The sequence below is a fragment of the Gobius niger genome (genome assembly GCF_951799975.1).
Source record: "Gobius niger genome assembly, chromosome: 17".
Classification (NCBI taxonomy): Eukaryota; Metazoa; Chordata; class Actinopteri; order Gobiiformes; family Gobiidae; genus Gobius; species Gobius niger.
The window spans coordinates 14537142-14560568 of NC_136868.1; the positions used below are offsets into that span (position 1 = coordinate 14537142).

The window sequence follows — 23427 nt, forward strand, 5'->3', positions numbered from 1 at the left end:
GCCGGCCCGTGCTGCTACAGGTCGCCCCGGCGGCATTGAGGATGGGTCAAATGCAGAGAATGAATTTCCCTACGGGGATTAATAAAGTATACCTTAACCCTTAACCTTAAAAAATCGTCAACAAAAAAGACTGTATCTTCTCACATTAATGATACAAGCAAATTAGCATTTCATCACAACCCTGAAAATGTAAAGCCGTTCGACCGCGGCCAAGACATAGTTTCAACAAGTAGGCCACTTAATTGATTTCGGCATGATCAGTTTCACATGTGTGTTTTTTACATATTGTTTATTCGTCTTCACACAACTGTAGTTCTGTAGGTGTTTTTAGCGGACTTTAGCGTGGACCTCGAAGGGGTGCGGGACACGGGTGGCACCAGAGACGCCATCGGTCCTCAGCTTCACTCCGTCCGGGACGTAAAATGAAAACTTTTGCAGCAAGCCAACCAGAAACAGGAACAGCTCCATCTTAGCGAGACCCTCACCCAGACACACGCGTTTCCCTGAAAAGCAACAAAATAGAGTTACAGTTTTCAAACTTTGTTCCATATTGTTATATATTGTCAAAGTGCTCCCACCTCAGGCCATTGAGTCAATTGTGCTTTACCTGCTGAGAAAGGCAGCAGAGCATCTCTCTTCATAAACTTTCCATCTTTGTCCAGGAAGTGTCCTGGGTTGAAGGTGTCCGGAGTCTCCCACTGAGTCTTGTCAAAGAGGACTGAGTGCAGCATGGGCATGATGGTTGTTCCCTGTGAAAACAACACAGACAACACAGTTTGCAACCTCTGCCAATCTCCGCCTTGTGTGTGAAATGATCGCTATTGGTTAAAACCTGCGCGAGGAATGATTGTGCTCCCAGCAGGCACAAATGGCCCATGATTGGAACGCACCCAGGATAACGTCATGCAGTCAGTGTCACTAACCAGACGCACCCATGGGCAGTGAGAGCAAGGGCCACGAGCTGCTCCTCCAAAGCACCAAGGCACCTAACGCCCTATATATATAGAAGGAAGCTTAACAGCCGCCTCTCCCAAGAGCACACACACAACCGAAAAAGAAGAAGGTGAAGGTGCACAGGTCGCCTCTCCCAAGAGCACCTGCACTGGGCAGCCAAATACCAAACTAAACACGGACGCCGTTCAAAACCGAATGAGCGACAGACCCAGAAGCGACGTCCATTAAGTACGAGCTGGCGAAGGTCGACGAGGATGACCAAGAAGCCGCCAAGCAAACATCCTCTACCGACACCCCTCTAAACAACGCCGTAGAGGCAGCCACCCCTTGTGTAGAGTGGGCCCTGACGACCCCTGGAGCAGGAAGGCCCCGAGCCTCGTATGCCATACGAATGGCATGACAGACCCAATGAGCCAAGCCGAACGGTCCAAATAGCAACGCAGAGCCCAAATCGGACGATCTCTCAGCCTTCGGGCACCGCGCAAAAAAGAAGTGGGATCAAGTGTCCTTTCGGAACACCTGTCTTCGAAAAGCCGTCAACGAGTGCTGTACGCTCGCATTGTGGACGGCAGTAGCAGATACTAGTATCAGCTACTGGTACACAAGCCATGAGAGCCCTGTAGCGGCTGTCAGTGTGAAAATAAAAACATTATATCAAATGATGTACTTTAATATATAAGTCACACCTGAGTATAATACCCCCAGCCAAACTATGAAAAAAGTGACTTATAGTCAATACAGTGCATCATTGCTGCATAATTACCCTAATTAAATAAAAGAAAAGCACTTCCCAGCTGCTCTTTATCACTAATTTAGATTCTGCCTCTATCCTCTATCGCTCAATGAACATTTGGGTGGAGACAATGCAACAAGATCTGTTTTTTTGTTGTGTTTACAACAAAAAAATAAACTTCATCTACAACCACAAAATGTCAGGTACCCCAGCTTTAATAGACTTAGGGCAGGATCTTGTGTCTCAAAACGCAGGTGATAGCGTGACATTTTGCGCTCAGTCGAAGTGCACTTTGTGATCTTGCCATTTCAGACTTGGTGCATTTAAGTGGGTGGAGGCACACATTTTCCTCCAACCAAATTGACTCCGTAGCCGATAGAGGGGTGGTGGAGGAGTGGGGGGTGAACATGTGCGTTTGTTTTGTTTCGCGTTCACGCCAAGCGCGGGCCGGTCCACGCGACAGTGGACGCTGTAGCTCTTTCTCTCTCCAGATATGAACATTGTTTAGCTCCCGATGGGGTAAATAAAGTTTTTAGTTTGACTTGTGAGAGCCTAAGGCTTAAAAAAGAGGGCAATGCAGCGCAATGTAAACGTTGAAATGAATGTCACCTCTTGTGACGCCCCCTCACAAGTGGCGGAGGTGAATAGCTCAAATAGCTCCACCACTCGGAAAATAATTCGCCAATAGCCTGCGCCCCTCCGTGCGCCACCACAAGATCTGGCCCATAGGGTTAATAAACCTAACCCTCATTAAAAAAAAGCTATTTTATATGTTACACCGTGCCATACATTGAGGAAATTTAAATGAAATTCAAATGACACTTAAAAATGCACCTTTGGTATGGAGTATCCTCCCAGCATGGTGTCTCTAGAAGTTATTCTCAGTCCATTCAGTGGAACTATGTTTCCTATTCTCTGGATCTCATGGATGACGGCGTCGGTGTAGGGCAGGTTGGCTCGGTCTGCCATAGTGGGCAATCGACTTTGTCCAATCACTCTGTCGATCTCTGCCTGAACCTTCTCTGAAAAGCAATGACATGTCAATAAGGAACAAACACTGGCTACTGCAGTAAAAAACATCTATTCTCAGTAACTAAAGCTGGTACACTCAGTTTAGAAAGCTCGACTTTAATAATCGTCTTGACTCCTATGATTTTGACCCAAAAATCATAAGAGTCAAGACGACTCCTATGATGCTTACAGTGCCTCTCGTAAGTATTCATACACCTTGAACTTTTGCACATTTTGTCATGTTTACAACCCTAAACATAAAGATTTTATTTAGATTTTTTTACTGAACGTTCACACACAAGTAACCGACAACTGTGAAGCGAAAGCAAAATGATACATGATTCTGTTATTTTTCAAAAAATAGAAAAGTGAAAAGTGGGGCGTGCATAAGTATTCATACAGCATTTTCTGAGTGCATTAAATTGCCTTTAAAACATTCCTAATGACTCCAGAATGTTCACACCTTGGCCTAACGGTTAAATAGAGGCACCTGTGTGTAATCTACTCTCAGTTTAATTTCAGCTGTTCTTTCAGGCCCTCAGAGCTGTGGTCGGAGTGTATTGGTCACTGAACAACTTCATGAAGGCCAAGGAGCTCACCAGAGAGGTCAGGGATAAAGCTGTGGAGAAGTTTAAAGCAGCGTTAAGTTATACAAAGATTTCCCAAGATTTAAACATCTCCCGGAGCACTGTTTAATCCATCATTCAGAAATGGAAAGAGTAAAGCACCACTGCCAACTTACCAAGACGTGGTTGTTCACCTAAACTAAAAGACCAAACAAGGAGAGCACTGGTAAGAAATATAACCAAGTGCCCCAAGATAACTCTGGAGGAGCTGTGAAGTGCTGCCGCTGAGCTGGGGGAATCTGTACATGGGACAACTATAAGTCGTATTCTTCACAAATCTGGCCTTCATGGACGAGTGGAAGAAGAAAGTCATTATTGAAAGGAGGCCATAAAAAAATCCCGTTTGAAGTTTGCTAGAAGTCATGGAGGACACAGCTCCATGTGGAAGAAGGTGCTTTGGTCACATGAGACAAAAATTGAACTTTTTGGCCCAAATGCAAAACGTTATGTATGGAGCAAACCTAACACTGCTCATGGTCCTGAGTGCACCATCCCCAGTTTAAAATATACAGGGGGGAGCATCATGCTGTGGGGCTGCTTTTCCTCAGCGGGGACTGAGGAGAGTGTAAGAATAGTTGGGAACATAGATGGAGCCAAATATGGGGAAATTTTGGAGGAAAACCTGCTGGAGTCAGCAAGAGAACTGAGGCTGGGGCGGAGATTCACCTTCCAGCAGGACAATGACCCGGAGCACAAAGCTAAATCTACAATGGAATGCTTCAATAAAAACATATTTATGTGTTAGAAGAGTCATTAGAAATGTTTTAAAGGCAATTTAATGCACTCAGAAAATGCTGTATGAATACTTATGCACGCCCCACTTTTCACTTTTCTATTTTTTGAAAAATAACAGAATCATGTATCATTTTGCTTTCACTTCACAGTTGTCTGTTACTTGTGTGTGAACGTTCAGTAAAAAAAAATCTAAATAAAATCTTTATGTTTAGGGTTGTAAACATGACAAAATGTGCAAAAGTTCAAGGTGTATGAATACTTACGAGAGGCACTGTATATGATATTCTTAAGACCCATGTGGTTGACAAACAAAAATCTTTGAAAACTATAGCTATATTTAGCACTTTATTCTCATTCAACTCAATTAGTCTTTTGTAAACATCAAATATATCCCCTGTATTCCACAAAGAACAAAAAACTTTAGTGCCTTACCCTGTACCTCTGGGTGGTTTATGAGGTAAATCAAGGCCCATTGCAGAGTGGTGGAGGTTGTCTCTGTCCCGGCTAAGAACAGGTCCAAGGAACAATACGCCAAATTGGTCTCATCAAAGCCGGCATCCGAGTCTTTATGCTGCAGAAACAGGAACAGTTCTAGCTCAGTGCATTTGAATGGAGAGATTCACCCTTGATCTACTTTTTTGATAATTAAGTACGAATTGGGTCGGAGTTTATAAGAGTTGTTTTCATCCTACACCTGTTCTTGTCACGGAATGTATTATTGCTACCGTGTTTAATGGATATGAAGTAGGGCCACGCCTCAACCCGTTTCCCTCGCAGCTAACCACTCCGGCCATCACCTAACCACTCCTCTGACCACCCTGATGCCTTGTTGCTGCATTGCCATGAAAAGACATGTATATTCAGGCATACATCGTAGGTTTCACTAGGTACATCGGTCACAAAGAAGTTCACATATGGAACATGTGTAATGAATACATCCAGAGAAGCATATACTGTATTTGCGTCACTCTCTTTGTCCAGAGCAGTCGCAGGTCTTGACTCTCCTGCTGTTTCTTTTAACTCACGTTTTGCATCTCAATAATAAAGGCATCGATGTAGTCCCGCGGGTTACTGGGGTCGAGGTCTGGCTTGTGCTTTTCCACCTCCTCAGCGATGAACTCATAGACAGTTTCAACATTCTTGAACATTTTATTGTGCCGACCAGGCAGGTGCTTCATCAACCAGGGGAAAGCCTCATACAGCTACGAAATAAAAACACAGAGTCAAAGTACAACCCTTGAAAAGCAAAAAAACAAATGAATAGAAACAATCTATAAGAACGCCAATGCCATTACCAGAGGTACAACCGTCTAGGATTGTAAACTTTAGCTGTAGAGTCGGTCAAATGTGTTTTATAATAACAATTCATCTTTTGTGGAGGTGGGTCAAAATGTAAAAAGTATATACTCAAGTAAAAGCAACTTATTTAACATCACATCATTTTACCAAAGTAGACATAAAAAGTAATGACCCCCAAAAAAGCCTCGAGTGGAAAATTACTTAGTAGAAATACTACTTAATTCGGATGTTTACAAAAAAAATTAAAAATAATTACCCTGGAATTTGGATGGTAAAGGAAGAACAATCAAATCAAGATTTTGTCACTTACAGTGTGAAGAATAACTATTTATTGTCTCTCAAATAAAAGTATTTATCTGGGAATCAAAAGATTGCTGGTTTTAGCCCCAGTCCAAGCTCCTACCGCCGGGTGTGAGGGACACCAAAAAAATAGATATTTGTGCGTACTTGACCTTTTGTGACCCAATGGCGAATGGGTGGTTAGCATGGAGTCTTTACTTTCGATCGCGGAGCCTCTACAACGCAGCTTCAGAGGCCACCATGACGGAAAGTAAAGGTACCATGCTAACCACCCATGCAGACACTGGTAGACTAAAATGTCACATATGCACGAATAAAACGTTTTTTTGCACCTTTAAGGCGAGCATCACGGACCAAGGCCTCACCTGTGCCCATATTGTGCCTTCAATTTGAAGGGTTTCACTTAAGACATAAAGGATGGTCTGAAATTTATTGTCGCTGTAGTTGAAGCGTTTCCCCATCACCAGCTGACAGATGATGTTGGACACAGCGTTGTTGAAAAGACCCGCTGGTGTGAACGGCCCTGATGAAGAAACATGTTTAAGGCATCCACACAAACAGCACTGACAGCACAGCACAATACAGGCACGACATGAAAAGTTGTAGACTGTGCCCCCAACCTATTTATTGAGAGGCAGAAAGGCTCCTCTGTTAATTAAGTTAATTTAATCATCTAATCACTTTTAATATGTGAAACACTGAACTCTCACATTCCTTATGGACATTTAGGGGTCATCAATGAAATGAACAAGCGAAGAAGTTCGTACTGAGAACCAGGTATACTGACCACTGTGCCACTGTATCCATCCATATGTTCAGCTTGTTATTACTATACCTTTGTGACTCTGTATCTCGTCCTGCAGATACTGGATCTCCTCACGGATGCTCTGCTCCATGGTGCTTTTTCCCAGACCGAAGCTCCTCAATGTGGACAAAGCAAAACGTCTCTGTTTTTTCCACTTTTCACCATTGCTCTGAAAGAGACCTCCTGCAGCAAGAGATCTAGAGTTAGTGAACAAGAGAGAGTTTTGATCTTCATAATACAGTAATCAGGCATCGCATTAATACTATATTACGTAAAATAATCTCTTGTAAGAAAGATGGTATAATAAACTACACAATGAGAATGTATTATTCAGTGCTCAGGTCATAATAACCTCCAGTTCCTGAGTAAAACCTGTCAGCCGCTGGGCTGAAGGGACGCTCTGCAAAAGTATCAGCTTGGTTCACTAAAGCTTCTTTCACCAACTTGTATCCACAGACGAAGACGAGCTTATCGCTGCCAAATCGAATGCTGAAGACATTTCCGTAGGTTTCAGCCAACTGTGAATAAAAAATTACACGTGTAAACATCTTTTATTTTCATTTATTTGTTTATTTGGTCGGTGCATGTTGATTAAAATATATGGATACATGCATGTAAACACACCACAGCAAAATGTAGCCAAGGCTAATTTCCATCTGTTATCACACACACACACTCGCACGGGGAAACCGGAATGCCCGGAGGAAAAACGCAGAGGACATGCAAACTCCACACAGAAAGGCCCCGTCCAGGATCCTGGGACCTTCTAGCTGCTACATACAGTAAAATGCATTATTGCATTAATATACAGATACATACAGCCTACTGTAGAAAGTATTCATCACAGTTCTTATTTAGATAATAATATACAAGAAAAGTAATTTGCAGCATTTTTCCAGGACATTGCTTTATATTTCATAACAATGGTTAAAACTTTCTCTAATAATAATTCTGCATTCTGTAATTCTACACTACTCCTCTCTCCTGGTGTGCACAAATTTGACTGAAGGTTCCTTGGTATTAGAGTCGTCTACCTGCACCAAACTAATATGGCAACAAATTGTGGTAAAATATAAATTTACCTTGAAAAAGCTCAGGTGTGGATATTTATGGTCAGAATCGAAGAAGTTTCCCAGAACAGGCAGACCCCGTGGTCCCGGAGGGTAGTTTGGAGGATGCCTGTTTTTGACATAGTCTGCTATCAGGACAAACAGCACCAAAAACAGCAAGATTGACTTAAAGTCCAAACTCAGCAGGAAACTGTCCAGCCACATGTTGAAAAGAGCAATGTGCCACTGAAGAGAACAAGCACTCAATGTTTAGAGTAACACATTACAAAGCTCCTCCCACATTGAAACCACTTGACCTTACTACGCAGTTAAGATTAATCTTTAGACCAGCAGAGGTTAATTGTGTTATTGCATGCAATGTTTATGCTTTGAGATAATGGTCTACAAGCATTTGTAGACCATTATCATTACATCTGAAAAAGTTTTTTTCAGATGTGTATCTTTTTTACTTGGTAACACACAAACACACCTTAGACATAATGGTGACAAAGCCTCTGAGGCAGGTTTTTATAGATCTTGTTGGGTGCGCCACATGGAAGCCTTTTGTGTGTTACACCAGGTTCAGTTCAGGCAGAAGGCAGGTTGACATTTGTCCCAGATTAAACTTGGGAGCAAAATCTAACACAACAACATTCCAGCAATTTCTAATTCAGGGAATTCGAAATTGGACTTTTAAAATGTGCAAAAAGTTATCTTCTCTCTTATTCTCTCTCAATTATTGATGACTTATTTAACTTTGGCTTTTGCATTTTATCTTTTAGATTTGTGTTATTATTTGTGCATATTTGATTTATTGCATTTGTGTCTTTACTTTTCCATATATAGGAAAAATATGAAGTTCACCGTTTGTTTACTTCTTCTACTTTTATTCTTAACAGACTATTTATATGGAAATATTTTATTTATACATCCAAAATTATAGAACATCACAAAATATTTTACCCTGTTAACTTGCATCTTTGTGAGGGCGACTGTCATTATAAATGATCTTAACTTATATAGCGTGTTTCCACCTGCATTAGGCACTAAAAGTGCGGTTTCTCTGGGCCAACTCAATGAAATAGGTTTGTACATCCTCAGGGCAGTCGCCAGGGAGGCAATATCAGAAGACTAGTAAAGTGTGTATTCTTGTGAACAACTAAGTATTTTTAACTTGAAATAACAGAAGAAACTGGCTAGTAAGAAAAATGACCAATGTCACATTAATGATACAAGCAAATTAGCATTTTATCACAAGCCTGAAAAATGTCAGTAAAGCCGTTCTACTGCAGCATTGGCCAAGACACAGTTTAACAAGTGGCCTGCTTTAATTGAGTTCAGCATGATCAGTTTCCCATGTGCGGTTTTTACATATTGTTTATTCATCTTAACACAACAGCAGTTCTGTAGAGGTTTTTAGCGGACTTTAGCGTGGACCTCGAAGGGGTGCGGGACACGGGTGGCACCAGAGACGCCATCGGTCCTTAGCTTCACTCCGTCCGGGACGTAAAATGAAAACTTTTGCATCAAGCCAACCAGAAACAGGAACAGCTCCATCTTAGCAAGACCCTCACCCAGACACACGCGTTTCCCTGAAAAGCAACAAAATAGAGGTACAGTTTTCAAACCTTGTTTCATATTGTCATATACAGTATTGTCAAAGTGAAGTTTACAGTGCTCCACCAAACGGCACAAAATCTTTACAGGCCATTGAGTCGATTGTGCTTTACCTGCTGAGAAAGACAGCAGAGCCTCTCTCTTCATAAACTTTCCATCTTTGTCCAGGAAGTGTCCTGGGTTAAAGGTGTCTGGAGTCTCCCACTGAGTCTTGTCAAAGAGGACTGAGTGCAGCATGGGCAGGATGGTTGTTCCCTGTGAAAACAACACAGACAAAAACATATTCTGCAATGAAAAAATACTGTTTCCGAACAAATTATATATTTACATTTCCCATGTGTAGGAGCCATTTTGTTATTTGTAGCTCCTGTCTCTATGAGCCACTGTGTCTTTTATTTTGCCAACCTGTAGCCTAGTTTCCAATCCCACAGCTCAATGCACTATGTGGCTCCGTTATCACTGTTAACTTGAGGTTGTGAGCACCAGTACTTCACGTCCTTCATTTTCTATGGAGATGACCTTAAATCTGTTTGAATAAACATTTCAGTTTCAGCAGAGGAGACATCTGTGTTTAAGGAAGGAAAATATGTCTTAAAGTGGAAGGCTAAAGTTCAATGATAAATCAAACAAAAAGATATAACCACCCCTATATTTTGTGTTGCAGAGAGTTTACATATAAATGTGTTGCCAAGATTCTTGTCCTTTTTCAGATGCTGCCAGTCAATAATCACAACTCAACGTTTGACAGAATAGATACAGCAACCTCCCTCTTATTTGGTACAGCTGGGTATTTTTTGCCTTTTTCTGCAGGCTGCATTTGTGGTTTCTGCGCCTGCTTTTGTACGTCTTTGTCGTGTTTTTGTGCAGTTCAGTGGATTTTTTTTTTGCTGCATAGAGTCCATAATGGTCCTGATGAAAGCAGCTTTTTAAAAGTAAACAAACAGCAGGTTATGAGCTAAAGACATTTGAGACCTACAAATTTCTTCTTCTGAAAAAATGAAGAGGCACCAAGAGCCCCCCATACCTGCAGCACAGAGGAGGCGGCACAAGAGGCACTACAGGAAACAAGGAAGGGACAAAGGAGGAGGTATCCGGGCAAGACTTAAAGCTAAGCCACCTTTAAACAACCTAGAAGGGAGGTCAAGCTTCCCACCTCTGACTTTTCCACTACCTCCAGTTAAAAAGCATTCTCATGAAGCACAAAGATTGGGAAAATGTTTTTAAGCTCTCAACTTTAGAAGAGCAATTAATTCAAATACAACAAGGCATAAACTCTTGATTAATATGAAGAGAAGGTGGGAGAGTGACTTTAATACCCGTGTATCAGATGAGGTTTGGGGAGGAATATGTTCTGAATCTCAGAGACTAGCTCTAATATGAGGAGAGAGTAAAAATGGAAAGTTACCTTCAGATTTTTTAAGCTCCTGAACTAACTCCCAAATATAGTTTTGGAAAACCTGACATTTGCTTGTGAAACTCTGGTACTGACAGAGGCACCAATAGCCACATAATCTGGATGTAATCCCAGTGTGTGAGCTCCACTTGCTTGCTTGGTTGTATGTGGTTTGTGTGGCTGTTTGTATATTTCATGTTTTCTGCTCGAAAGGAATTGCCCCATGTGGGATAAATAAAGTTTACTGAACTGAACTGAACTGAACTGAACTGAACTGAACTGAACAGATGTCTTCGTAGAAAATGAAAGGAAATACCTTTTACTATTTCTTTTGACTGCTGCTCATTAATGTATCGATATAAAATAGCTGAAATACCAGAATAGATTATGAAATTTAAATCTGTACCTTTGGTATGAAGTATCCTCCCAGTGTAGTGTCTCTAGAAGTTATTCTCAGTCCATTGAGTGGAACTATGTTTCCTATTCTCTGGATCTCATGGATGACGGCGTCGGTGTAGGGCAGGTTGGCTCGGTCTGCCATAGTGGGCAAGCGACTTTGTCCAATCACTCTGTCGATCTCTGCCTGAACCTTCTCTGAAAAGCAATGACATGTCAATAAGGAACAAACACTGGCTACTGCAGTAAAGAAAATCTATTCTCAGTAACTAAAGCTGGTACACTCAGTTTAGAAAGCTCGACTTTAATAATCGTCTTGACTCCTATGATTTTGACCCAAGGGCCGTTCTAATGGGATATTCTAAACTGCCATTTTGACCCTGTGGTTGACTCATTTTTGCCCTCAGTTGACAAACAATATATATATATATATATATATATATATATATATATATATATATATATATATATATATATATGAAGAGTTCATTTGCAAAAGCAGATATCTCTGTTTTGAATTTTTTTCAAAATCGTTTCGGATATTTGTTATTGCACGCAACAGATGCCACTTATGAAGCTAAAGTTGTGTAAATTTAATTAAGAACAAGTGACTTAATATTTTTATGGCACTGAAACAAATCTGGCAATGAAAAACACTGCAATGTAAAGAGAAATGTTGAAGCATACGTTGAGTTTTTTCAATGGCACTTATCTGTTTTTGCAAATGAACTCTTCATATATATATATATATATATATATATATATATATATATATATATTCTCATTCAAATCTACTCTGAACAGCTGCTCCCAAGTCACTCAGTGAATCGTGGCGCTCTAATAATAAAATTTGAGTTAAAGCCACACCTCACACACATGCAATTCATTTGAATAGACATCAACTGATCATGATAACTAATAGCCTTATGACACATGAATAAAGGCTTGCATACAATATTTAGCTCTCTGTCTGTGTAGGCTCTCAGTCGTACAGGAGTTGTCCATCAGGTTCTGGAGTCGTCTTCTGTACTGTAGGTAATTTGTCGAACGTTTCGCCTCTCATCCAAAAGGCTTTGTCACTGCACTAATGTTTAAGCTCAGCCCAAAGACCTGATAAAAAGTACAGAAGGCGGCTCAAGAACCTTCATGAAATATCTAGATATAATGTAGCTCTATGCACAAAGGTACACAATTTGTTGAATGATTGGATGTTTCTTGGCTACTTGACATACACTGGGATGTTGAAGTGCCTTACCCTGTACCTCCGGGTGGTTTATGAGGTAAATCAAGGCCCATTGCAGAGTGGTGGAGGTGGTCTCTGTCCCAGCCAAGAACAGGTCCATGGAACAATAAGCCAAATTGGTCTCATCAAAACCAGTGCCTGAGTCTTTATGCTGCACAGAACAGGAACAGTTCTAGCTCAGTGAATTTGGATGGAGAAACTGATCCTTGATCCTTCACTTTCAATCCTTGTATTGAAAGTGAGCTCATCTAAAAGCAGCTGCAAATATTCAGGAAGACATTGTACTGTTTCTTTTAACTCACGTTTTGCATCTCAATAATGAAGGAATCGATGTAGTCGCGTGGGTTACTGGGGTCGAGGTCCGGCTTGTGCTTTTCCACCTCCTCAGCGATAAACTCATGGACAGTTTCAAGGTCCTTGAACATTTTATTGTGCAGACCAGGCAGGTGCTTCATCAACCAGGGGAAAGACTCATACAGCTACAAAATCAAAACACAGAGTCAAAGTACAACCCTTGAGAAACAAATAAGTAAATAAATAACAATAATCTTGGAGCTCAGGCTTTAAGAGGCCTATGACATCACTAGAGTCACAACCGTCTAGGGCTGTGAACTTTAGCTGTAGGGTAGGTCAAATGTGGGGGGTCAAATGTTTCGAAGTCAAAATATATACTCAAGTAAAAGTAGATGTAAAAAGTAGTGATCTCCAAAATGAGTCAGGTCAAGTAGAAAAGTATGTGGTGAAAATACTTCTTAAAAATGACCATAGAATTTGGAAAAGGTAAAGGAAGCTCGATCTTTATGTCACTCACAGTAAGTCGGTCTGAGCCCCAGCACAAGCTCCTACTCACATGTACATATTTAAAGAGAGCATCACGGACCAAGGCCTCACCTGTGCCCATATTGTGCCTTCAATATACAGGGTTTCACTTAAGAGACGAAGCATGGTTTGAAATTTATTGTCACTGTAGTCGAAGCGTTTCCCCATCACCAGCTGACAGATGATGTTGGACACAGCGTTGTTGAAAAGACCCGCTGGTGTGAACGGCCCTAATGAAGAAACATGTTTAAGACACAGCACGTTAGGATTTTTCTTTCTACAACAGACAGATCTCCATTTGAGTCATTTAAATGGTAAATGGTCTAAACTTATATTGCGTTTTTTCCGCTGTGAGGCACTCAAAGTGCTTTACAGCAAGGAACCGGTCACCCATTTGCACTCTCATTCATACAACAATGTACGCAGACAATGGAGGTAAGGTGGGTGGAGTGTCCTTAACTACAACAACAGTGAGCATATTCAGGAGCTGAGATTAAACCGCCCGACCTTCTGATCATGAGATGACCTACGACATGAAAAGTTCTGTGTAGGCTGTGCTATCTTCAGAAAGGTTTCAGCCACTCTTATAGGCCAACTCTTAAACTCTTAAATTAGGGCAACAAAATTCACAAACAACATAAAATAAGAGAGACAATGGAGAGACAAGAAGGCTCTGTCTTAAGTTAATAGTATGTTTCATACCTTTGTGACTCTGAATCTCGTCCTGCAGATACTGGATCTCCTCACGGATGCTCTGCTCCATGGTGCTTTTTCCCAGACCGAAGCTCCTCAATGTGGACAAAGCAAAACGCCTCTGTTTTTTCCACTTTTCACCATTGCTCATAAAAAGACCTCCTACAGCAAGAGACCTAAGTTAGTAAACTTGAGAGGGTTTTGATCTTCTTAATACAGTAATCAGGCATCACATTATTACTGTATTACGTAAAATAATAAAGAGAGGTCATAATAACCTCCAGTTCCTGAGTAAAACCTGTCGGACATTGGGCTGAAGGGACGCTCTGCAAAAGTATCAGCTTGGTTCACTAAAGCTTCTTTCACCATCTTGTATCCACAGACGAAGACGAGCTTATCGCTGCCAAATCGAAAGCTGAAGACATTTCCGTAGGTTTCAGCCAACTGTGAAGAAACAATTACACGTGTAAACATCAGATGCAGTTGTGCTCAAGAGTTTACATACCCTGGCAGATTTTAATTTAGTTTCTAGACAATTTTTCAAAGAATATGAATGATAACACAAAAAGTTGTTTTTCACTCATAGTGAGTGTTTGTGTGAAGCCATTTATGGTGAAACAACTTTTCTCTTTTGCTCTTTTTAAATCATGATAAAAAAAGAAAATACCAAAATGACCCTGATCAAAAGTTTACATACCCTCGTTTTAAATTCTGTGTATTTCCCCCTTTAACATCAAGGACAGCTTGAAGTTTTTGAGGTAGTTGTGAAAAATTGTCTAAAATCTAAAATTCTGCTGGGGTATGTAAACTTTTGAGCACAACTGTACATACAGTAAAATGCATTATTACATTAACATGGTCAAGTAGATACAGCCTATTGTAGAAACTATTCATCATAGTAATAATAGATAATGATATACTAGGGACAATAATTACCACTTTAAAATGTACTATTTATACAGGGCATTGCTTTATATTAACATAATGAAATCATCATTACTAGATACTCATGAATCCCTTCTACTTTTGGTTTAATTTTTTTCTATCATAGTAATTTATTCTTTAATTCTATACACAAATTTGACTTAATATTCCTTGGCATTAGAGAGTATACTCTTGTCGTCAACCTGCACTAAACAAACTGGTCAAATATAAATTTGAAGTTTACCTTGAAAAAGCTCAGGTGAGGATATTTACTGTCAGAATCGAGGAAGTTTCCCAAAAGAGGCAGACCCCGTGGTCCCGGAGGGTAGTTTGGAGGATTCCTGTTTTTAACATAATCTGCTATCAGGACAAACAGCACCAAAAACAGCAAGATTGACTTTAAATCCAAACTCAGCAGGAAACTGTCCAGCCACATGTTGAAAAGATCAATGTGCCACTGGAGAGAACTGATGTGTGATATACATAACCTGCACTCAGTGTTGCACAACTGACCTCCTACAGGTGCTTTGAACAAACGTGATCCTGCAAACACGATATTCCAGATTCCAGAGATTGTGAGATGTTTTTTGCACGCAAGGTTTGAGCATTCAAGCACAAGCACAAGCACAAGCACAAGCACAAGCACAAGCACAAGCACAAGCACAAGCACAAGCACAAGCACAAGCACAAGCACAAGCACAAGCACAAGCACAAGCATAAAGGACCCAACAACAACATAATTGATGGAGTTCTATTACTGCAAATGCATTCTCTTCTTACCATTACAAGCTTGTCAAAAGACACAATTAAAACAAATCTTTCTTTTCAATACGGCCTTTTTTCCCTCTTTTTTTGGGGGGGGAATATGAAATACAATACATGTAAACCTCCACAGGTTATATCACATAACAACCAGGCCATTCTGAAGCAGGTGAAAGAAAATGGAGGTAAAGTTCAAAGGTGTGTCACTGTCAATTCAAGTTCGAACAGAATTTGTGTTGGCATTACCCCGAACTTTCAAAGGGACGTTCAGAAAACATAAATATTATTGCAAAATGATGCAGTATATTGCAATACATTTGTACTGTAATGCATTCAATTTGGTACTTCAAAAGATAAAACGATCCCTATACGATCTTATCTGCATTATTAGGAATGGCTGACTGACATTTATGACATTTTATCTGTCCATAAATCTGGATTATGGCTTGATTTTTAATAAAGGTCACTGTTCTGTACTATACTTGCAAATCTAATTGAATTTAATAAACAAGACTCTACAAGAGCCACAGAAGCTCATCAAACGAGATGAAAACTAAAATGACTACCAGATTAGTTCTATTGGCCCTAGTTTATTCCTGCCTTATACTTTGTAGTCTCTGCATGTTGGCCAATATTTTGACCTAATAAGGTTTTCATTTTATGGAGAAAAATGTGCTTGGGCCTCTCTTCAGTAAGTTTAAGATTATGTCATAATGACATGAGGCCAAATGCACTTTGTGACTTTGTTTATTTATGTCTTATCTGAAAAGCAAGAGGCAAAGGTTTGTTGAAGGCATCAGACACATGTTTATAGACAGATACTCTTAGTGAGCAGTTCATAACAGCATACAGGTGCATACAAAGGTGAATATTTTTTTAATTTATTTTACTGAAATTATTAGGTTTACAAAATAAAACGTAGCCATACATAAGGCTTGGAATATAAAACTGTTTTTTTTGTTGTAATAAACCAGTTTCAGACAGTGACACACAATGCACGTTTGTGGGACAATTCATACAGACTGTAAATTGCTTGTTGCAGTGGCTTCTGGGAGAATTCATATCACTCTATGTTATTACATTGAACTTTGATCCAGAAAAAGTTCAACATATTATAATTATGTAGAGGGAGGCTGTAACTTTGTGCATCATGGGCATACAGTATATGACACAGACTTTAACTTATATGAATGCTTAAAAACAGCACAATTATGATAAGAGAACGAAATGGATCTGCAGATGTTGTAGGATCTGTTAACTTCGGTCAGAGAAGACGGGCATTTTTCAAAATGGTATAAATTTCTATCCTTTTAGGCGTTATCTTATCTTCATCTGAGTTCAACTTTTACCCAGAGATAATAAATCTAAAATGCTTGTTGTATAAGGAGATCTGAGAGCTTTTCACACAGGTTCAGCGGGGCACAGCCATCATCCTGAACTGATCAGGGGAGTTTGTGAATCCTTGAACCCCGATCAGACTGGGCATCTCCCCCGGCGGCGCTTTCAAAGTGAAGCGCTGCAGCACAGATGCGAAGAACAGGAACAGCTGCATCTTGGCCAGGTGCTCCCCCAAACACACACGCTTACCTGGACAAAGACAGCACATCTTTAGATCCAATTAGGGAGACTATTTTTCTGTTACTTATTCATTTGACCAGTTGATAGAAGACACCATTAGCATTGAGCTTGTTTCTCGAGGCATCAGATGTTTGTTTTTTTTTAACTACTACTATTCAATTCATACATAGCAAATAAAAAATTATAACATTTTGTAACATGTTGGCAAAGTGTTGTTTAAACAATGACCAGCAGAAAATGGCAAAAAGGCATCTCTTCTCCGGAAACGTCCCTCTGCATCCAGGAAGTGCTCCGGGTTGAATTTATGTGGAGTCTCCCATTGGTCCTTGTCAAACAGCACAGAGGAGAGATTTGTGGTAGAAACAGTGCCCTGAAATAGAAAATAATAAAGTAAATTTCATTAACTTATCAAATGAGGTGAATCGAAATCGCTCCAGTGATGAGAATGTTTGATTGCTACAACTCTCTACTGCCACTGGTCATTCACAGCATTTAAAGCAGAGCTAAGTAACTCATGCCCCTAGAGGCCATAAGCGGCACTACAGGTGTCATAGCATCTTGCGTTTTTTTGCTCATTAATTGTCCGTGAGAGTAAATACTTCGCTGACAGAAAAGACAAAGGGAGAGAGGGATATTATACACCCAGTTACACAACGGAGATCATTTTTTTCATTCAAACTTGGCTGTAAATACTGTTTAAGTGGCGCTGGCCCGGAGTTAGCTTTGCCCGTTAGCCTGTTAGCTTCAGCCTCACAAATACACATTGTACACAGCAAATAAAAAAGTTAAGATATGCGACATATTTTGTGGCCGTGCAGTACCTATTTCAAATAATGTGTATCACAGTAATGGGTCCCATAAATACAATAAATACAAGCTTGGTAAATGACTCCCAGAAGGTCATAATTGTCTGTTGAAAACTGTATTTTTTTATTATTGAATAAAGAAATCTTAGCTGTAGTTTTTATGTAAAAAAAAAAGTAAGACAGGATTTGCACTTGCATTGTTATTCTTGACCCCAAAATCGGAAATGTTGTACAAGTAAATAGTCTTATATCAAAGAGGAAATTTTCTGCTTTCCAAGAACGGAAAAAGAAGGAAATGTGTTATCAGGAAGCTACTGTACACTTACCACACAACTGTGCTATCAGTCAATTCTTCAAAGATAAGTATGTAACCCTTACCCTGTAACACCTTATCTGATCTCTTACACTGACAGAGCTACACTGAAAAAGAATATCATACGCTCAACTGATTTCCCTGTAAGGCAGAGGTTAATGATGTTAATGAGCCTTATTTGTCATTCCTAAACAAGTTGTAAAAAAAATGATGAGGATTAGATGAAGCCATAGACACAGCTGCACTATTATAATAGGGAATTGGTCTACCAACCCTTGGATTAGTGCAAGTACACTACCTACCTACTTAAAACCCTCTTATTTATTGGTTCATAAAGTGGTTGTAATACAAATGCTCTTCTTTGATTCCTCAGTTTCAGTGATTATAAACTGAGTGTATCACAAAACCACTGTTTACCTTTGGAATGAAGTATCCGCCCAGAGTGGTGTCTTTGCTGGCCATTTTGGGGAATCCAAGAGGCACAATGTTCCCAAACCTCTGCACCTCGTGAATGACCGCGTCAGTGTAGGGCATATCAGGTCGGTCTGCTACAATGGGCTGTCGAGACTGTCCAATCACCGCATCGACCTCCGCCTGCACCTTTTCTAAAGACAGTAAATACATCCGTGCAATGAACTGAAAAGACTATTCTATTCATTAAAGGTGTAAAAGCAAACCCTGTATATCCGGATAGTTCATCATTAGAACCAGGGCCCAGCGCAAAGTAGTGGCAGTAGTTTCAGTCCCAGCCTCCACGAGGTCTAAGGTGCACACCACCAAAGTGTCCATGTTAAAGCCTGCCAGGGGGTCCTGCTTCTTCTGCAATGTAGAACATTTAGATTACAATTTTGAATATTAATTCTTAAGTAATATATTGTATCCAGTTTATTTTCTAACCTGTCAAAGTTTACACAATGTTAGTTATACATGACATTTCTCCACTTGACTTAATCACAAGAGGTTAAGATTTTTCCCTTTGTATACGTATACTAGTATACATACTTATGTGAGGTTAATGTACTACCTGTATGGTAAGTCAGCCAGATCAATAACTAACAAACATTAGTTATTGATTTACAAATTGTGATTTACTCAATGTTCTCAGGTGGATATGTTTTATTATTATTATTATTAGTTTATTAATGGAGTGCCCCTTGAGATGTGCCATCTCCTTTTCGAGGGGGTCCATATTGATACTTTTGTTTCTGATGTGTGGCAAATTTCCCGCACAATAAAAGTCTATCTATCTACTAGTGACTCACGTTCTAGGCAACTTTTGGATAGACTTTATCTTTTTTTTTTTTTTGTGCTAGAAAGCCATACAGGAAATAGTTTAAAGTCTCAACCATCTGTTAGTGTGGCCTCATCACACATGGCCATAATCCACTGATGGGGCTTGTGTATGATCTCACCTTCTCCATCTCTCCCAGGTAAACGTCCACGTAGTCACGAGGGTCGTCCGGGTTCAGGTCCTCCTGGTGCTTCTCTATTTCCTGCCTCAGAAACGCCAAGATTTGGTGGTAGTTACTGTGGACCGTCTGATGAGGCCCAGGCAAGTGCTTCATCAGGCCGGGGAAAACGTCATACAGCTGAGGAAAGATACAGCGGGCAAGGTATACAAACATTTTACTCGAGAACATGTAATACTTCAATACAACTGGCTCAAGTCAAGTGGAAGTTAAATTTAAGTACTAGATAACTGATCATTTGTTTTACAGCGACATTTAGCTTGTACTTTTTCTTTTGTAAAGCACATACGAGAATTGAAAATGCCTTCTCTCCCGTTAGTGGTAAAAGTAGTAAATACTTGGTGACATCACAAAGCAAATGCAGACAGTAGGGGGCAGCAGAGGGAAAGGGTAACCTCTATTGATGCAATTATGCAAACACACCATGTAAATTGACCTTTGTACTTCTAGGTAATATGACTATGCAGATTTTTTTTTTTTTTTAATCTTTTAAATAACATGGTAGACGCGAGGTTCATTTTTAAGCTCCGCTCGTAACATTTATGGCTCGAGAAAGCATGAGAATGACCTCAAATGAACCTGAAAAACATCGCTAGAGCAGATGTGAAAAATAATGCAGAGTTAAGTGTTTTGGCTCAGGACTGACTTGTGCATAAGGGGAGCCGGACAAAAGAACCGCTTCAGTGTCCAGCTGGAGCACCCTGCGAAAGCGCTCATCCGAGTACTCAAAGCGGTGTCCAAAGACCACGGAGCAGATGATGTTACTGACTGCATTGGCTATAGTGGCCTGGGGGTTGAATGGTTTTCCTAGAAAGACATGGCATGCATTTAACGGTGAGCTAGATCAAAGTTGGGGAGTCATTACGTCTTAAAAATGTAAAACATGCCAAACAGTGAAGAATTTAAACTTAGATTTAAGCACTGTGGTACCCAATGATGCATGTTTGTTTATGTATGACCTTTCCTAATGTTTGCAATTAGATTGAAAGGGTGGGTGACCTGTGCCTGTGCCTCCCTGACCCCTTAGATGCACCCCTACATGAATTAAATACATACCAGTTCACAATGGTGGTAAACAGTAAACATTTTGTTGCACTGAGATAGTTACAGATTAATACATAGAGTAAACCGTTTTATTCACAGTTATTGTTCTAGTTGCAAGAAAATATTTTAACTGTTTGTGCAAAGACATGACTTGCACAGTGTTTGACATGTAGTGTTAGTTTTGTCCTGGCCCCAAGCCTGGAATGTTGCACCAGGAAACCTCCCTGAGAGGATATTTGTTTTCAGCAAACGACTGACCCTCACTCCACAAAGGGAAAGTCAAAGTAGATTATCTGGAAGCTATATAACGCCTGTCTAAGAAAATACAGAGTGGCAAAAGTCATCATTCTTAATGCATAACAACTGTAACTGCATACCTTGCTCCTCTTTGAAGCTCTCACACAGGAAGCGACATTCATGTTCGATGTATTTCTCCAGTGTCCTTTGGCCTTCTCCAAAATAACGGAGGTGCGTGTTCGCGAACTTCCTCTGCTTCTTCCACAGGTATCCATTACTCAAAGCAATGCCTGTGTTAGAGGTATGGTTCATTATCAAAGACAACAGGGCTCGACATTAATGGCCATTGTGGACAATATTTTTATTTATTTGTTTTACTAACCATTTTAAGTTTATGTATGATATTGACTGTGAATCAAGTCTCATCCTTTAAACCAGTGTTTCCCAACCGGGGTACGGGGACCACAGAGGGTATATGAGGCTTTATCTGAACACAAGACACAACTAAATGGCAGTAAATCCGAGTTTAGTGGATCATTTTCTAAACGATTGGCTACTCTCTCAAAGCAAGGGGTACTTTGAGTAGAAAGAAAGACTCAAGGCGTATGCGAGACAAAAAAGGTTGGGAAACACTGCTTTATACCATGATTATTTTTAGATTCTGGTAAATATGGTGTAAACTCAAGCTGAACAACAGGAAATCAGGGCAAGAGCACAAAATCCAAGTGGCCAAAGTAGCAAAATTGACTAAATCAGATTTTTGCCGAAATGAAAAATGAAGCATTTGGCCACTGAGCTAGTGCTAACGTCAAGCCCTGCATATGAATATTGTTCTAAAGTTGCAACAAATCACTGTTTGTTGTTGTCGAAGTCAAGTCAGTGGCTCAAAAGTCTTATGCTTTTAATTCAAAACCTGTTCAAATCTTTGTAGACTTTACAAATGCAATCATTTTTCAGTTTGTTTAACACATTTTTTTGAGATTCGGATTGATGTCAGTTTAATGTTTTCCTTCAACTGAATACTTGTAGTTGGTGGTTGTGCGACAGTTTAGTTTGTGTAAATCACAAGTCTCTGCAGTACTTGAGAGGCCTTGTTAAAGTGAATCAATGCGAGTTTAAATAGTTTAAAATAAGATTTATGTTTGAGAAGCATCAAACCTTCTCAAGTCCCAAGTCAGTGATGCTCAAATCCACAGCTACTTGTACGTCTTGCTATTTTATCAAGTCAAGGGTGAAGCAGTCAAATTATTCACACATCCACACCTCTGGTATTATCTGCTTGATTTGCTCTCCATACTGACCCAGGCCTTTGAATATGACATGAAAGAGGGGAACGACTGGGCGCTCAGTGAAGCTGTCCAGCTGATTGACCAGAGCCTCTTTGACCATCTTGTATCCGGATACAAACACCATCTTCTCTGAACCTCTGCGCAGACTGAAGATGGGGCCATACTCCTGAGAGAGCTGTTTAAGATCAAGCATGTCATCATCACCATCTGTGTGCATGTGGTGTAATGAACAAAGTAATACATCATTTCCAGACAGAGACAGATACATCATTAGACCATCATAAACTTGGCTCCCTCTTCCATTCGCCTTTTCGACCGGTATTAGCATGGTTCTTTCAAAAGCAAATATTTAGCAAATGACAATAACAATCTTTAGAAAACTGGCCTTGTTTATGGAATTGTAGTCCAATCCGGTGAAGATGTTTCCAAGAAAAGGCACACCTGGGGGTCCCGGTGGGAAGTTCTGAGGCCTCCCATTTTTGAGCAGATCCAACACAAGTAAAACAGCAAGAAACAGAATGCACCCACCCCAAAAGTTCAGATAGTCAAAAAGAGTTTGGACAATCATGTTGCCTCTGCTCCACAGCACTGCCCTGCAGGACTAAGCAGAGGCTCCGAAAGTAACAAGAATGGTTACATAATACTGCAAAACGGTGGCCAGAGAAAACAAGAGGGTGGACTCTGTGGGCTGGACCTGCTCCACTGAAAAACCGGGTGGGGGTTAGATAAGGACGAAAACAGATAAGTCAAACATGTCAAACGTATGAAATGCACCTTTTTTTTCTCAAACAAACTCTGGCCTGTATGGAGAAATCCAAACAGGCCATACAGCATTTCAGATGACCAAAGTTATCTATATTTATCTAAGTGTTTATAAATGAACATAACTTTGGACTTTCTGTTTTCCTCCACATCTGCACCTATATTACAAATGTTGGTGCTGGTTTTATGGAGAAATTAATAGGGTGGAGGAAGAACTCAAAAGAATGAGAAATCCTAAAGTTTGAGTAAAACACTGTGCGTGCGTGTACTATGTATAAAACAATTATTTCTGCTTGGCTATTGGCTTCTGCCTTCATTATTATCACATTTATCAGCTCTTTGCGCCCTATACCCTGCAGCCAATCATGAATGTATCATTTGACATTTATATAACTCAACAGGGAGGCTATTGTTCACCGTGGCCCGAACCTATGGTTATGAAACAACTAGGACACGATTTTACGCCTCATTTGAAAGCTAAGATCTACAAAACTGGTCTAAATGGATGTTTTTTTTCCCCTCGCAATGTTGACGTCATGTTGTCACTTTTTTTCAATACATCATTTCTTT

At 40.2% G+C, this 23427-nt stretch overlaps 2 protein-coding genes across 2 annotated transcripts; both read right to left on the bottom strand.

The window, feature by feature from the left end:
• Positions 1–318: 318 nt before the first annotated feature.
• Positions 319–7737, bottom strand: LOC306976453 (cytochrome P450 2J6-like; the record flags this gene model as incomplete). The annotated part of the gene is made up of 9 exons (XM_079574382.1): positions 319–503; positions 608–749; positions 2522–2709; positions 4492–4630; positions 5085–5261; positions 6024–6181; positions 6494–6646; positions 6816–6981; positions 7546–7737. 9 exons carry the CDS (start codon positions 7735–7737, stop codon positions 328–330), a joined length of 1491 nt encoding a protein of 496 aa, XP_079430508.1. The 3' UTR covers positions 319–327.
• A 1191-nt stretch (positions 7738–8928) lies between these two features.
• LOC306977380 (cytochrome P450 2J5-like) lies at positions 8929–22739 on the bottom strand (the record flags this gene model as incomplete). Its single annotated transcript, XM_079575681.1, has 18 exons — positions 22481–22739; positions 22108–22270; positions 20947–21096; positions 20172–20332; positions 19469–19645; positions 18734–18875; positions 18474–18661; positions 17166–17307; positions 16773–16946; positions 14842–14957; positions 13952–14117; positions 13683–13835; positions 13053–13210; positions 12464–12640; positions 12174–12312; positions 10929–11116; positions 9243–9384; positions 8929–9104 (listed from the first exon to the last, which is right to left on the bottom strand). The coding sequence occupies exons 1-18, from the start codon at positions 22661–22663 to the stop codon at positions 8929–8931; spliced, it is 2895 nt and encodes a 964-aa protein (XP_079431807.1). The 5' UTR covers positions 22664–22739.
• Positions 22740–23427: the final 688 nt, after the last annotated feature.